This window comes from Protopterus annectens, chromosome 2.part1 (assembly GCF_019279795.1).
Source record: "Protopterus annectens isolate FY-2018-M chromosome 2.part1, PAN1.0, whole genome shotgun sequence".
NCBI classification, from domain to species: Eukaryota; Metazoa; Chordata; order Ceratodontiformes; family Protopteridae; genus Protopterus; species Protopterus annectens.
The window spans coordinates 455,657,758-455,673,549 of NC_056729.1; the positions used below are offsets into that span (position 1 = coordinate 455,657,758).

At 37.0% G+C, this 15,792-nt stretch overlaps 1 protein-coding gene across 1 annotated transcript in view; it reads right to left on the minus strand.

Annotated features, from left to right (window-relative positions):
- FREM3 (FRAS1 related extracellular matrix 3) overlaps positions 1–15,792 on the minus strand; it is a 624,923-nt gene that overhangs the window by 176,198 nt on the left and 432,933 nt on the right. Inside the window, exon 7 of the mRNA XM_044062250.1 lies at positions 1,771–1,920. Within this exon, the coding sequence (XP_043918185.1) occupies positions 1,771–1,920 (150 nt within the window). The remainder of the gene's footprint in view (positions 1–1,770; positions 1,921–15,792) is intronic.

A 15,792-nucleotide genomic window follows, 5' to 3' on the forward strand; every position in this document is an offset into this window, starting at 1 on the left:
TGGAGGGACAGATTCATAACCCAGTGGCTCCCTTCACTCTGGAATAAAATCCCAGTCCAGGTTAGGCAGAGTCCCTCATTGACTCTCTTCAAGAGTATCACTTCTGTATCACTGTTAGACAGAGGCACAGTATACTAATCTCGAAAAAGGGCATAGCAAAATAAATTTAAAATGGGTGGCGAAAGCCAAACACATTCTGGCTAGGCTTATAAATGCCCTAGGGCAGATAGCCTATATATATATATATATATATATATATATATATATATATATATATATATATATATATATATATATATATATATACACACACACACACACACACACACAGGAAATGTATGTATGAATGCATGTGAAATCAAGTCAAAGGCACTCATCTTGTGCTTATTTGGAAGTTTTTTTTATTTTGGAATAAAGCTTTTCATGGCTCAAGAATAAGTAACCCTATGGTAATCATTTTAACAAAAGGTACTGAATTACTTTAACTTCTATACATACCTCTCAACCTCTTAGAGTAAGGAATGAAAAAAGCCATCAATAAATGGAGGACAACAGCCCAAAAATAGAGACACTTTAATTGCTCTTACAAACTTAGAAAATTAATAGAATAACAGGTTTTGCATTAGCATGACTTTTCTGCAGGGCATGAAATCTGACACTCAGATGTCTCATTATTTTCTAATTTCAACCCTCAATGATTTGCCATAAAACCACAATTTTATGAGAAACAGACCAAAAATATAAGGCAAATATCTGGACATTCTGCAAAAATCTGCACAGTTGAGAGGTATGAAAGTTATCGAAAATTCTTAACTGATATATTTGTCTGGTTCATGTGACTTGGCGCTAGATTAAACTTCCTTTAGAACTGTGTATATATCATTTTTTAGTTACCTAATTTACCTTATTCAGGTCATGGAAGAGCTGGAGATTATTTAAGGAGGCAATGGGTGCAAAGCATTAAACTAGCTTTGCATGAGAAACTATCCAAATTCGGATACATAGACATACTCATGAAACCATGCTCTCTCCATATACACACAGGCAATTCAGTATATTACCAGTTTAAGTGCTGAGATAGTTTGGGGTTGTAGGAAGGAACTGGGAAAACCAAAGAAAGCACTGGAATCAGTGAGGGCATGAAAGCTTCACACAGAAAGTACACCGGTCAGTACTCAAAATGAGGCAGCATTACCTATGCCAGCACTCCTATCACCCACCACATATTCACACACAAACACATTTACATATATACCTACTGCACTTTTGAAATTCTTATATTATCTTTGATTTGTTCTTATTTCCATTTATATATTTACAACATAAGTATACTTTCTCACAATTGTTAATTTTGTCTCCCCTTTTAGGCTTATATGAAAAATGACCCTTCTGTTGTGACCAAAATGACAAGTCATACAGAGGCTTGATCCTCTACTTAAAAGGGACCTAACTCTGACAGACATCTTAGTAATCAAAATAAAATAAGCTTATCAAATAATATATACATGTGAAAGACATATAGCTTTAAGTAGGAACCTTTTGCTCCTGCCACAACAAAGTGGACTGATGTTTGTTGACAAAATACTTTCTGAAACACCTCTCCTAGTCTTGTGGCACCAAAAGCTCCATGCAGAACCCAAGCACCTGCAGCTCTGTCAGATATCATGGTTCTGTGTAGCAGATCTGCTGTAGGATTATTTTCTGATAACACTGCTCACAATGCTAAGCCTTTAAAATTAGTATGTAAGATAAGATTTGCAAACTGCTTACCTTCTGCAGATAATGGTTCTGTTTTTCTGGAGCGTACAGTCACTGTTGCTGTCTTGGAGAGATCAGTCCCTGTTCTCCATACCCGCACATCCACATAGCCAGCACTCTCATCCACTACGTATTCTGTATCGCCAAAATAAAATGCTGGTTCTGGAATCATAAATGAAAATTGGAAGTAAGTGCATTGCTAATTTTCTGCATGTCACTGCTGAACTTGCTGCACAGATAAAAATCATCTTAAAACCACATCTTTTAGTGTTGGTGTAGTGGTAACTAATGCAGGAGCATTACTGAGCTATGGTGGTGAAGTGAGAACTAAGTCACAGGTCAAAGCTTTCAGTTTACTGATCAGGCTATATCCACATCATCACATATGGTCAGGAGTTTTGGGCAGTGTCCAAAAGGGTAAATGAACTCACTGTTCATCCAACATGCCCTGGACCCCCCTCCCCCCGGTTCTCCAGGACAACCTCGGAGTGCAGCCACTGCCCTTCTTTGCTGACTGATAGGAGTTAGTTGAAGTAGTTTGGGAACTTTATAATGATGGCCCCTGCAGCCTCCTATAGGAGGTGTATAACACATGTTCTGCTTGAAGTAGGCCCTGAGGCAGGCCTGGGACACTTTGTGAGATTACATTTCTCAGCTTGCCTGGGAAAGCCTGTTCCTTCTTCAGCTTGCTGCCACTTCAAGCCCCACCAGGACAAATGATTTAAAAAATGGAAAGATGGATATTATATTTATTTATTTATTCACATTTTGGCCTAAATATTGGTATATTCTTTTTACAGAGGAGAATCTGGAATCAGTACAAACCACATTGTGTAAATTAAGTAAACAGTGTACATTAAGACAAAGTCTTTAACAGTTATATAACATGCTAAAAGTGACGTACAAGATAACATCAATATGCAGAAAAAAAATTTGTATCAACATTTCAATGCATTTCTCAGAAGAAAGCTGCAAATAAAATAAATATTCACAGCTGGGTAACTTAAAAATTTAGGCAGTATGTAGCCAGTAAAATAAAAGCTGCAAGGAAGTACAGAGTAGGGACACAGAAAGAATTAGATGAGAAAGGCAAATGAGTAACATGAACATTAGGAATGTACAACAAATGATGAGATAATGAGTTTGGGCTGAGTATAGGCAATAGAGGACAGTAGCTGAAAGAATTACACGGATAATACATGAAGAAATAGAAAGAATTTTAAGGAATCTGACTAACAAAGCAAAATAACAAACCCAAAGCATGTTAAATAAAGATTCAAGTAGCTAAAATGCTTAGAGGGGTGAGTTGCAAGTAGCAAAGCCATGCAGGTGTGAAATCTGGATAATCAAAGTAGGGTCTGAGGTAGCATCTCTACTAAAGTGTGAACCTATAGCTGTGCCCTGCTTGGAGATGTTCAGCTTGCATTCAAAGAATTGTAAGGAGGAAGGATATGGGCTAGTGTGGTGTTACTCCTTTAGGGCTGACACAAACTTTGTAAAGATTCTCTTCCAACATGTTACAAATTCTAGAACTATAAAACTTTCGGCAAGATTTAATAGATGGATACATCAAATGGTGACTCATTTTAAAGTCTTTGGTAGGTTCTTGAAATGGTAAACTGAAAGTAGTGCACAATCATCTATGTTAGAATCCACAGTGCTGATGGGACTTGTTTAAATGATTTAGAGTGATTATTTATTTACCCTTTGTGTACCAGTTTAGTCCCACTAGACTAGTAGTGTCTTTTCAGGAGAGGTCTGAGGTGATCTTTATACTACTAGGAAGAATTTGGTGAGGGCATTGGGGAACTTCCGCTACTCTTTGTATATGGGGACTTTATTCTTTGCTGCGCTTCCTGACTTCTGGTCCAGGTGCAAATGCAGCTTGGCAAAGCAGGAAGCAGAAAAGCAAAAAATGGGGATAAAGATCGTGTTTTTAAAGTAAAAGAGATAAGTGAGGCTGTTAATCGAACAGCAAAAAGTTCAGATATGGTGGACAAAGAGTTGGAGGTGGAGCAGTGTGGAGAAAACAGACAGGAAAGAAGGAGAAGGAGAGCTAGGTATGAGGCAAAAAGAAGGAGTCGAGGTTACTGTTATGGATTTAGAAGATCTTTTTCAACAAAATCTGTTTTAACAGATTCTACAACATCTGAATGTGTTGTTACAACCCTCCAGTTGTGGGGGTGGGTGTTGTGGCATGTTTATTTGAAAGAATTGATTGAACAGAGTGAACCTGAGAGTGATAAGGCAGTGTCATGAGGAGAAATAATGGACAGAATTCAAGAAGAAGAAGTTAGAAAAATAAGGAAGGAAGAGAAGAAATCATATGCACAAATAATGAGAAAAGGAGAAAGAAGAGAAGAAAGCAGAAATAAAAAGAAAGCACTGGGTAAAAATAAGTAGCAAAATGGAAAAGGAACTGGGCATTATTTCACCACTGTGTATTGAACCTACAGAGGTAAGAGCTTTTATTTGTATAAACAAAGATACTTTCTGTAAAATTTGTTTTGAGTAGGAGCAGTATATAAAGATATTTTAGAACAGTATGAAAAGAGAATGAATGAAAACCCTTGGAAACTATATGTTGTGCAGGCATTTAACAGAAAAGCTAAAAAAAAGAGTACTCATAAAATTTTTGAACTGACGTTGAAAGAGACGATTTAAAAGGCTATTTAAAAACTGTGTGTAGACATGTAATGGACATTACAAAGATCTATGACAATAGAAGTTTATGAATGGATGTGAATGTGGTGCTATACTGAAAATGCAAAATGACAAAGTAATGCATTTGCCGAGTATAATAATTAATGTGGTGGGGAATGAGGGATTGGTTGGATACTGGGGTCAACCAAAGACAAGTTGTTTGTGTGGTAAAAATGATCATTTAATTATCCATTGTGATAAAACAAATTTTTTTTTGTGGTAAAGTTGGACAGGAAGCAAAAAAATGTAAGCAAAAATATATAAAGTGTGAGAAATAGGACATTCATGGATGGACTATAATACTACAGAAAATTATACACAGAAAACAAAGTCAGACCAAAATAGGGAGAGTGTTTGGGAGATAATACAGAAGAAGCACAAATAGAAACAAACGAATGAAAAAATATAAGAATGGAAGTAAATGAATGTATGAGGGAAACAAAAGGAAACAAAGGGGAGCTAGAGGACGAAGTAAGTAATTCAAGTGATGAAGGGGATGATACATGGATAAGAGTTAAAAATAAAATAAGTTCTATTGGGATAAGAGTGAGAGATAGAAAATGCAAATCTAAAAATATAGGTATAGTAGGAACAAAAATAATATATAATGAGAAATGGGTATTGTCAGACTTTTTGAAGAAAATAGGATTTTGGTCGTGAAAAAAAAGACTGGGGGTAATTTAAAGTCTAAAACTTTTGAAAATGTATAAATTACTTGTACATAATTGTAAATAACTGTAAAAGCTGTGAGATTTGTATATGGAATGCATATATTGTATTTTGCAACTTTTAATAAAAGACCCCTACTCGTCATTGTTATGAGTGGGATCCATTTTGGAGGAATACTTCCTGTTTCTGTTCCAGGCACAGAGGTGGCCTGGAGAAACAGGGAGGCAGATAGAGCAATACTGATATGTGATGAAAGAAATGGAGAAAGCAAATATTGAGACCAGAGAATGTGTGCAGGATTCTGAGAAAAAGTTAAAAAAAAAAAACTATTTGATGGAGATGAGTCAGAAAATTATGGATGTATAATGACAACCCTCCAGTTGGGAGGGTTGTGGGATGATTTACTTAAAGAAATGGTGGTGCAGAGTGAGATAGAAAATGAAGGAGCTGTTTCCTGTGGGGAAATTATGGAGAAAATACAAAAGGAGGTTACAGAGTTAATCCTGAAGAATAGTGGTGAGATAGAAAAGAAAACATATGTAGAGAAGGTAAAAGAAGTCAAAAAGTGAGTAGCAGAAAAGAAGGCAGAAGAATATGAAAATGGAAGTATGTAGTAAGGATTCAAAGTAAAGGAGACAAACAAATGAACAGGTATGAAGTGTGAGGCAATTTAAAAGCTTCTTTGGCTGTAAAAACAAATGAGGTAAGATAATTTACTCTTATTAACAAAGATATATCTTGTGACATTATATTAAGACTGTTTTTTCAATGGAAAACTTTCCAGGAGAATATGAAAAAGGAAAGAATGTAACCCATGGAATCTTTATGTGATAAAAGCATTTAACAGCGACACAAAAAAAGAAAATTCACGTACAATTTCAAACAGAGGTAGAAAAAGAGACTTTGAAAAGATATTTTAAAGCTGACTGGTGGCTGGGATTATAAATTGTGCAAAACACAGAAAAAGAAAAAAATATATATATATACATCCCAAGCAAGATAACTGTGGATGGGAATAGGGGTATTATAAAATACAACCCAAAACCTTATTTTTTGTGGAAAAGATGGACATTTGATAAGTAACTGTGACAACAGAAACTGTTATTTTTGTGGGGAAATGAGATATAATGCAAAAATGTGAATTGAAATGTAATAAATGTAACAAAATTGGACATTTATGGATAGATTGCAAAAAATTAAAATAAGTGTAAGGAAAAAGAAAAACAAAGAGAAGAAAATGAATAAAGAGAGAAAAAATTTAGAAGTAGTAGAAATAGAAGAAAATTAGATGAGAAAGAAAATAATAGAGAGGGCATAGAATAAGGTTCTGTATTAAGTGAAGAAGACATAAATTAGGAGGTAGTACAGGTTAAAAAGAATTCTATTTGTAAAAGGGTAAAAGACAGAAAAAGAAACAAAATGGATGAAAAAGAAAATCTAGTGTTAATGTCTGGAACTTGGTATAATGGTTAAGGTGTGTGGCTCACAGACACAAGGTGTAGAGTTTGAGTCTCATCTTTGGGAAGAAAACTGGCTAGGTGTAGAATGGTGTATTAAGAAAACTAGCCTAGTAATTAGTTATGGACTTATGAAAACATGAATCAAAGGGAAATTAAAATTTTAGAGTGCTTTCTGTGAATATGAATAGTATCAAGTATATAGTAAGAAGAATAGGAATTGGAGTGGTGCAATACATGTGATGTAGATGTAATTATATCAGAAGACAGAAGATTTTTAACAAATGAAAGAGTTCAGAGAAATTATGTGGGGGGTAATCTGGAATTTGGGAAATGAGAGCTGTATTGGAATAGCAGTATTTGGTAAAAATACAGCAAAGACATTAGGTGAAACTTTAGCAAAAATAGGAAGCTAAACATTGTATATTTAAAATAGAAAGAATAAGTATATACAATTATAACATTATATTCTTATACTAATTGTTAAGATAAGGAAATATTATTTCATGAGATTTTTGGACTATGTAGTGCTAAACATTAATATTATAATAATAGGAGGTTTTAACTCTGATAAGAGATAATTATAAAAAGAAAGGAAATTGCATAAGAGAAATGTTAGAAGTTATAAGATGTGGTAAGTTAAAAATTTGGGATAAAAATTCATGGACTCACAAAAGGGGTATGTATTGAACTGAAATATATTATTTTATAGTATCAGAGAGAAGGGGATGTAGTTGAAACAGGATTTTCTGATCATCTTATCTTGCAATATGGCTAGAGATAAAGGAAAACAAGGAATATATAAAATAGGGAAAGGAGTAAAAAGGATAAATGAGAATGCATGGAATTAAGAAGGAAATAGATTAGTAATGCAGTTATGGAAAGATCATATTACTATGAGAACATTTTATAAAAACTGGTCAAATGGTGGATGATATTTAATGAAAAATATAACAATTTTTTTTACAGTGGCAATATGAGAAAAGTAGAGAAAGAAAAATATAAAAGAACATATAAGAATGCAGTGGGAGATTTAGAACATAATGATAGAAAATACTTTGACAAATAAAAATAATTATAAGAAAGAAATCATGAAAAAATACAATAATTGTTATATAAGCAAAGATATTTTTTGCAAGGAAAAAGACAAATATTGAGATACATAATCAGATTAGTAAAGGAAGATGGTAGTGTAATAAGAGAAATAAAAAAGTAAAAGGAGAAATAGAAAGAACTCAGGAACTGATTATGAACAGTGTAGTACACTATGTATAAGAAATGTTTAAAGAAAAAATGAAGACAGTGAAAAACCATGGAAACCAAAAAAGTTAATAGAAAAAGAGAATCAATAGTTGGAAAAGATTTCTTTAAATGAGTTAGACAAAATATTAGGACAAGTAAATATAAATTAAACTACAGGACCAGATGGAGTGGGGTAGGAAATGTATAAAATATTAAGGGGCTGGCAAGAAAAATAAAGATATTTTTTAAAGATTTTGAATGAATGGTTAAATGAATGTTTTATGTATAAAGAATTATGTAGTGGAATACTTAAATTCATATGGAAGAAAGAAGAAAGAATATGAAAACTGGAGAGCAATGGTACTGACTAATAACGATTATAAGATCTTTATGAAAATACTACAAAAGAAATTTGAAACTAAAATGGAAAATATTATGGAAGATAGCATATCTAGCAGAAAGGGAAGGCTTGTCAAGAACTATTAATGATAGAGAAATTGAGAATGATATTATGAACATAAAAGAAGAAGCAAAAGTCATGATAGGAGACCATATTAAGGCACTTCACACAAATGGACATAAAATCTTATAGGTAATAATGAAATAATATGATATAAGTGAGAAAGTTAGGAAATTATGTATGTCAGTATATAGTAATAAAATAGTTAAAATACTTGTAAATGGCTTGTTAAGCCAAGAGGTGCATAGGAAGAGTGGTGTAAGACAGGGACGCCCAATAGGTTCTATACTATTTGCATTAGTTATAAATGTGATAGCATGTGAAATAAATTACAAAATTAAGGAGGTGGGGTATATAGCACCTGAAGGGTTAATAATTCCAGTTCTGTTAACATATGCAGATGACATTATAATAATTGCAAAAACAAAAGTTGGATAAAATAAAAATAATTTGCACAAATGAGTGTCTAGAGGTAATAGGGATGGCTTTAAATAAACAGAAAAGTAAAGATTTCAGTGATGTAGGAAATATATGGGGTATATATTTTATAGTGAATGAAAATTTGGGAATACAGATGTAAAAAGAATTCAATGAGGAAAAACAGAAGAAATAAAACAAGAGGTGCTCTTCATATGCACCTCTTGGCACTCTTGTGGGAGGAGAGGGTAGATTCTGCTCTTCTGAGCTGGGAGTTTCTGGTTAGAGGCTTATTGTGCCTGCTTATTTGAAATGTTTCTTTCTGAAATTGGTATGCCTTGTTTGCTGTAGCATAGACTACATTCAGACCTGCTGAATCTAGCTTTGTTTGTATAATTTGAGCACTAATCCAGGCCATCTTTTTTGGAGAAGGTTCCCCTGCACCCTAGTGGCAGGAGTGTGCAGTTAGAACTTGTCTGATTGAAGACTGCTGGAATGGGGCTCAGCTTTTAGCTTTTTATTGGTTAATTGGTTAATTTGTTTAAATCAGTTTGCTCATTTGCTACGGTTATATATATAAAAAAAAAAAAGTACACTTTATGCATCACCGCTTAGCTAGGGTTAAACTATTTCCAGCGCCATAAAGTCTACTCTTTAACTTTTCCCTTAAAACTAGCCAGTTCTTTTTAGTTTTAGCACTCAACTCAGTTTCTTTGAGTGCAGCACTTGTTCAGAACTCGTAAGTACTAAAAAAGCTACACATTACTACAGAACTTAACTTTCCTCACTTGTCTAGAGGAATACAGTTTTTAGTACTTAATAAATCAGCACCTATCCAAGCATGTCTAAGGGTCAGCTCCCAGTGTTTTCTCCTGTCTACCTGATGAATCTGGGCATCTTGGGGCAATGCAGCAATTGCCTCATGTACACAGACAACCCCCTCCTCCTACCACCCAACACTACAACCTGTGAGAGATGCACTTATATAGCCAAACTGGAAGCAAAGCTCTCTTCACCCAAGACTGGACTAGACAGTCAAGAGGAGAAGGTAAACACTTGCACCACACCACACTCATCACATAGTCCCTCAAAACCTACACCATCAATACACATAGAAACACAAAACACACACCTACATTCATGGAGGCTCTCAATAAAAATATGCTCAAGCAACAGAGACCTCCAAAGCAGAAATGGAAGCAACCTCCACCCCCAATACAACCCAAATGACACATAGCCCACAAACTCAGTGTGCCACTCAACCACAGCCCATAAAACATAACAATGTACCCAACACTCTAGTCATAGGTGACTCTATAGTCCAGCACACTGATGTGATGTTCCACTCACCAAGCTAAACAAGGAGAAAGTTACTGTCAGCTGCCTGTCGGGTGCCAGGATCTGCCACATAATACATGCACTCAGGTCACTCCACAACAAATACAAATATGACTCTGTCAATGTCCATGTTGGAGTGAATGACCTGAGATGTACCTCCCTGGGCTACATGAAAAGAGACATGGAGGAGCTCTCCGATCTTGTAGCCCAGGTAGGTATGACCCTAGCCCTGAGTAGCATCCTGCCATCACCCAGAATGATACCACAGTACAAGGAGAAAATTATTCACTTCAACAATTGGCCAAGCTTCTGGTGTCATTCTAAGGGGATCCAGTATCTGTCTGCCTGGGATGACATGATCAACAGACCATGATGCTTTGCCAGAGATGGCCTGCACCTATCGCCCTTGGGATTCTGGATACTGGCTAAGGCTCTAGCCACCTCTATAGTGCCTTTTTTAGGCAAGGTTCAAATTACAAATTCACCACTGTAACAGGTACAAACAAGCAAAATCTGAGGGTAATGCTACGCAATGCTAGAAGTCTAAACCTCAAAATGCATTCACTCAAGGCACTCCTTAAAATGGAAAACATCAACATCTGTGCAGTGACATAGACCTGGTTCAAGGCTCCAGAGAGCACCCCTGCATTACCAGGCTATAATTCATGCCACACCTTTCGGCCACCTAACCTGGACTGAAACACTAAAGGCAGAGGTATGTCCATATTCATTAAGGATATCCAGACTTCCAGGCTAGTTGCTCAGCATAATGCATCCGAGATTATCCAAGTGCAACTAACTCTGTGCAAGACCGCAATCCAAATTGTAACTTGCTACAGATCCCCCATCATGCCCCAGAAATCCTACTCCTCATTTCTTGATACACTGGAAAATATTAGGGTACAATGCAACACCCTCATAATGGGTGATTTCAACTACCCCACCATTAACCGGGAAAACTATTCATGTACCAACTCTTTTGCTCAACGTTTTCTGGAATTCATAAATTCCAATGCCTTGGATCAACTTATCCACACCCCCACCAGGGGCAGCAATATCCTAGACCTGGTCATTACCAACATGGGTGACCGGTGTTCCACACCAGAGGTCAATTCCTGGTTGGTCAGAGCTGACCATCAGCTAATCACCCTAGACAGCCACATACCGCCCCCCCCCCCCCATTAGGGAAACCACCATAAAAAATTTCTCCAAAGCCAACTTCACACTTCTTAAGACAGAAATGGCAAACTTCACGACACCCATGCAGACGGACAATAGAGGTATGACTGCTGAATCCTACACAAATGCACTTTATAAGCACTTACATGAATGCATGGATCGTGCGATCCCTAACAGAACCAAGATGCTATCCTCCAAAAAAGGAAGCCAATCTGGTGTTCCCCTGCTATAAACAAACTCTACAACAGAAGAGAGAAACTGTTGTAAAAAGAGTAAAATCCCATGATTGGAGGAACTCCCTGGTAAGCCTCAGTAAGAAGCTGAGATCCCTCATAAAATCCTCCAAAACTAGTTATGAAAACAAAATCACCACTGATTTTAATGATAACCACAAAGCATTCTAAAGGTATGTCAAACATCTCAATGGCAACACTCAGATCTGCTCTGAGTTACAGCACAATGGCACCAAATATACAGAACCAACTGATATTGCCAACATCCTGGCAGATAGGTTCCGTGCTAACTTTACCCCTCTCTCACCCCCTAAAGGTCCCATCTCTATACCGGAAGAATGCAAAGTTCCTGTAGTCACGGCTGCACAGCTAAAAACCACACTCTCCAAAGCCAAGAACACAGCATCCATGGGACCTGACAACATCTCAGGCTGCATTCTATATGAACTACAGAATGAACTGGCACCCCACCTAAGCACCATGTTCAATCATAGCCTCACCTCAGGCTTTATTCCCACTGAATGGCGCACAGTGATGGTTATCCCACTCCACAAAGGGGGAGCCACCATGGCCCCGGGAACTACCGCCCAATTAGCCTAACGAGCCTGGTCTGCAAGGCCATGGAAAGTATCATCATGGAACTTATAAGCAAAGACATTGGTAATCTCCAAACTCTGGACCCCACTCAGTTTGGGTTTGTAAAAGGCAGATCATGTCTCCTAAACCTGATTGACTTCTTTGAAGCAGTCACCAAAGCCATACACAAGGGTAAGGTGGTTCACACAGCCTATCTAGATCTCGCTAAGGCTTTTGACACCATCCCCCACTCTGGAATTATAGATAGACTCACTAGACTAGGTATAAATCCCTATGTCACAAGATGGGTTGCCAACTGGCTCACTGACAGAACCCACACTGTGAAAGTAGCAGACTCTAAATCTGACTTCAGACCAGTGACAAGAGTCCTGGGTCCTCCCCTGTTTGGTATCTACTTTTCTAAAGTACAGGCTAACACAGAAGGTCTTTGGCTAATTAAGTTTGCAGATGACTGCAAACTAGGAGCCATGATTGAAACTCCTAATGATGAGGACATCCTACAAAAGGACCTCACTGAGACAGATACCTGGTGTCAAAGCCATGGCCTCAAGTTGAATTGCTAAAAAGTGCATTGTCATCCCCTTTGGTAAAAACTCTGTACCCATGAGCTACCACATAGGTGGTAGTCTACTTAACACCGAAAGTGTGATAAGAGACCTTGGGACACAGGTGGACAGTAGTCTCTTCTTTGATAATCACATTGCCACAGTAGTCAGGAAATCCTTCTACATGGCACACCTCATCACAAAAGGTTTCTCATCCAGGAAAAAAAGAGGTCATTGTTCCCCTCTACTCATCACTCATTAGACCCCATTATAGAGTACAATGCCCCTTTTGGTATGTACCTCACAAGATATCTACAACAACTGGAAAGGCCGAAGAAATACCTCACAAAGAGGATTACCGGCCTCAAACAGATGCCCTACACAGACCGTCTGAAAAAACTCCAGCTTTACTCCATCACATATCACCTACTCAGAGGCAATCTCTGCCTAACATACAAAGCTATGTCAAACCCAGAGCTGTTGGACATGCTCCACTTAAAGAAATCCCAGTCCCTCCAAGCTACATGCTCTAGGGACCTAAACCTTGTCACCACAATAAACAGAACATGCTGGAGGGATAGATTACTGTCCCAGAGACTTCCCATACTCTGGAACAAATTACCTATCTATATCAAACAAAGCTCCTTATTAGCACTCTTCAAGAAAAATCTTGATGATTAGATGGGAAATAGGAAATTCACCCCAGGGATTACCTCTGGGGCTCTGCTCAACAGGGGCACAAGAAAATAATTTTCTTGGGTGGCGAAAGCCAGGGTACCTTTTTGGCTAGGCTTATATAGGCCCCAGGGCCAATAGCTGAGTACCTACTCATGAACATACGAACCTATAAATCTGTCTTTTCTAGAGAAAATATAAATTATCATTCAGAAAAAAAGGCTTACTTGATATATTCAGTACTGATGGGAAATATAGCACACTTAGCAAGTGTATTCATGTTGCCCACAGTATTTGAAAAGGAATTATTGCAGATATTTTTTTCATTTATATGGCATTATAGATTAAACTTAGTAAAATGAGTTTTGTATGTAAATAAAGAAGAATGAGATTTAGGGTTAATTAACCCAGTGGTATATGCTGCTTCATTAAATTTGTACAAAGTATTAAAGTGGATAAATAAAAATGATGAGAGATTAATGGTAAAATTGCATAAGTATGATAAATTTTGGGGTATGGTAAAAAGAGTAAAACAGAAAAAGAGTGCATAAATGAGGAAATAAAATATTATGAAGAAAAAAATTTTGTGGAAAATAAATACTGATGACATAGAAAAGGATAGAAAAGTATGGTATAAGAATGTAATGCTTTACCATCATAATGTCGAGTACACATTGCTCGACACTGCAAATGTGAACACCTATCTGCAACTGCTGAAAATGGCAAACGCCAGTGTTCCAAACTACAAAATCTCGCCCCCTTTTTGACCACTTGTTTTCAGGTGTAGAGCGGTTGGAAATGTCAACGTTCTGTGTTTTTGTGACATTTTGACAGATCTGCATTACGGGATTCGCTTAAAGGTGTCCCTCATGTGCAGTGTCGAGCAATGTGCACTTGACATTATGATGGTAAACAGAATGTAATGATAAGTAATGATAAAACATTAATATGTAAAATGATGGGAACATCTAACAGATGAAGAGTTATAAAAATAAGAAGCAAATGGAATAGAATGTCAGGATTTTTTGGAGGCTGGTAATGAATTGCAAGTAAAAGGAAATATGCCATATAAGAGAAAAGTGATAGAATATGTTTATATTTTCAAGAAGAGGAAACTATGTAACACATGTTTTTTGAAATGTAAAAGAATAATAAAGTTATGGGGTAAAGAAGATTTTTTTGAAGATATAAAAGAAGTGGATAAAAGAAACACAGATATAAATATTACAAGAACAGAAGTAAAGAATATGTTAAAAGAGTAAATAAAAAGTTATTTTATGTTACATGTATTATATGGCATGAAAGAATAAATGAAATTATGTTTATTGGAAAATGGATGGGCGGCCACGGTGGTGCAGTGGTTAGCATTGCCACCTCACAGCAAGAGGTTCTCCGGTTCGATCCCCGGCTGGGGTGCCTTCTGTGCGGAGTCTGCATGTCCTCCCTGTGGTCGCGTGGGTTTCCTCCGGTGCTCGGTTCCTCCCACATCCCAAAGACATGCTGCAGGTGGATTGGACACTCTAAATTGGCCCTAGGTGTGCGTGTGAGTGTGCCTTCTGTGGAAGGTTGGGCGCCGGGCTGGCAACTCGACACCGTAAAACTCCACTGCCATTCAATGTGCGGACAAGGTGATCTGCTGTGGCGACCCCTGACCGGGAAAAGCCGAAAGAAGAAGAAGAAGAAGAAGATGTTTATTGGAAAATGGATTGTCGCAACAATATGAAGTATAGTCAGATGGTGGTTATGGAAAAAGGAGTGTGGGGTATAAAAGGGATGAAAATGTAATATGACTGTGTAAACAAATTTGTATATTTACATATTTGTACACTTGTAAATATGGGAAAATATGTAAATATTTTGCAAATAAGAATTATTTTTGTATGTAGTAAAGGACCCCTACTTTTTTCAAGAGGTGCTGTGGGAATTTTAACATACACCTGAGCTACAACCAACTCAAGCAGATGCAACCTCAGTTTGACATCTTATTCAGAGGATGGCACACTCAGGAGTGCAACACCCCCTTATGCTGAACTGCAGTACCAGCAATCCATATACCTTTTGTGGGAATAGAACCCACAGCCTTCTGTCTCAAAGTTGAGTGTGCTACATGTTGTGTCACTGATGCAAAAATACTCTAAACTCTACTCCAGTGGGAGACTTGGATATAAACAGCAGGACTTACAGAAACAAAATGGATTCTTTTGAAGAGACGTGGTAAAGGTGGGAGAGCTGCTGCTGCTGCACTTGAGCCCATGGAGTACCACAGACAGAGCAGTCCTGGGTTTGAGGTCAGAAGTATGGAAACCTTATAAAGGATTTCATTTAATTTGTGATCTGAAAAAAAATAGTCAGTGAGAGAAGAGAAGAAGAGCTCTTTGTTACGCAGACCTTTAAAATTCACAAATAACATGAAGTTAATGATTAACAGATGAAGAAAGAAGGACCATCCCTGATTTGTTCTTCTAAAAAGATTAAGGAGGAGTTTACAGGTAGAAAGCTATGGTTTAGGCTTAAAAAAC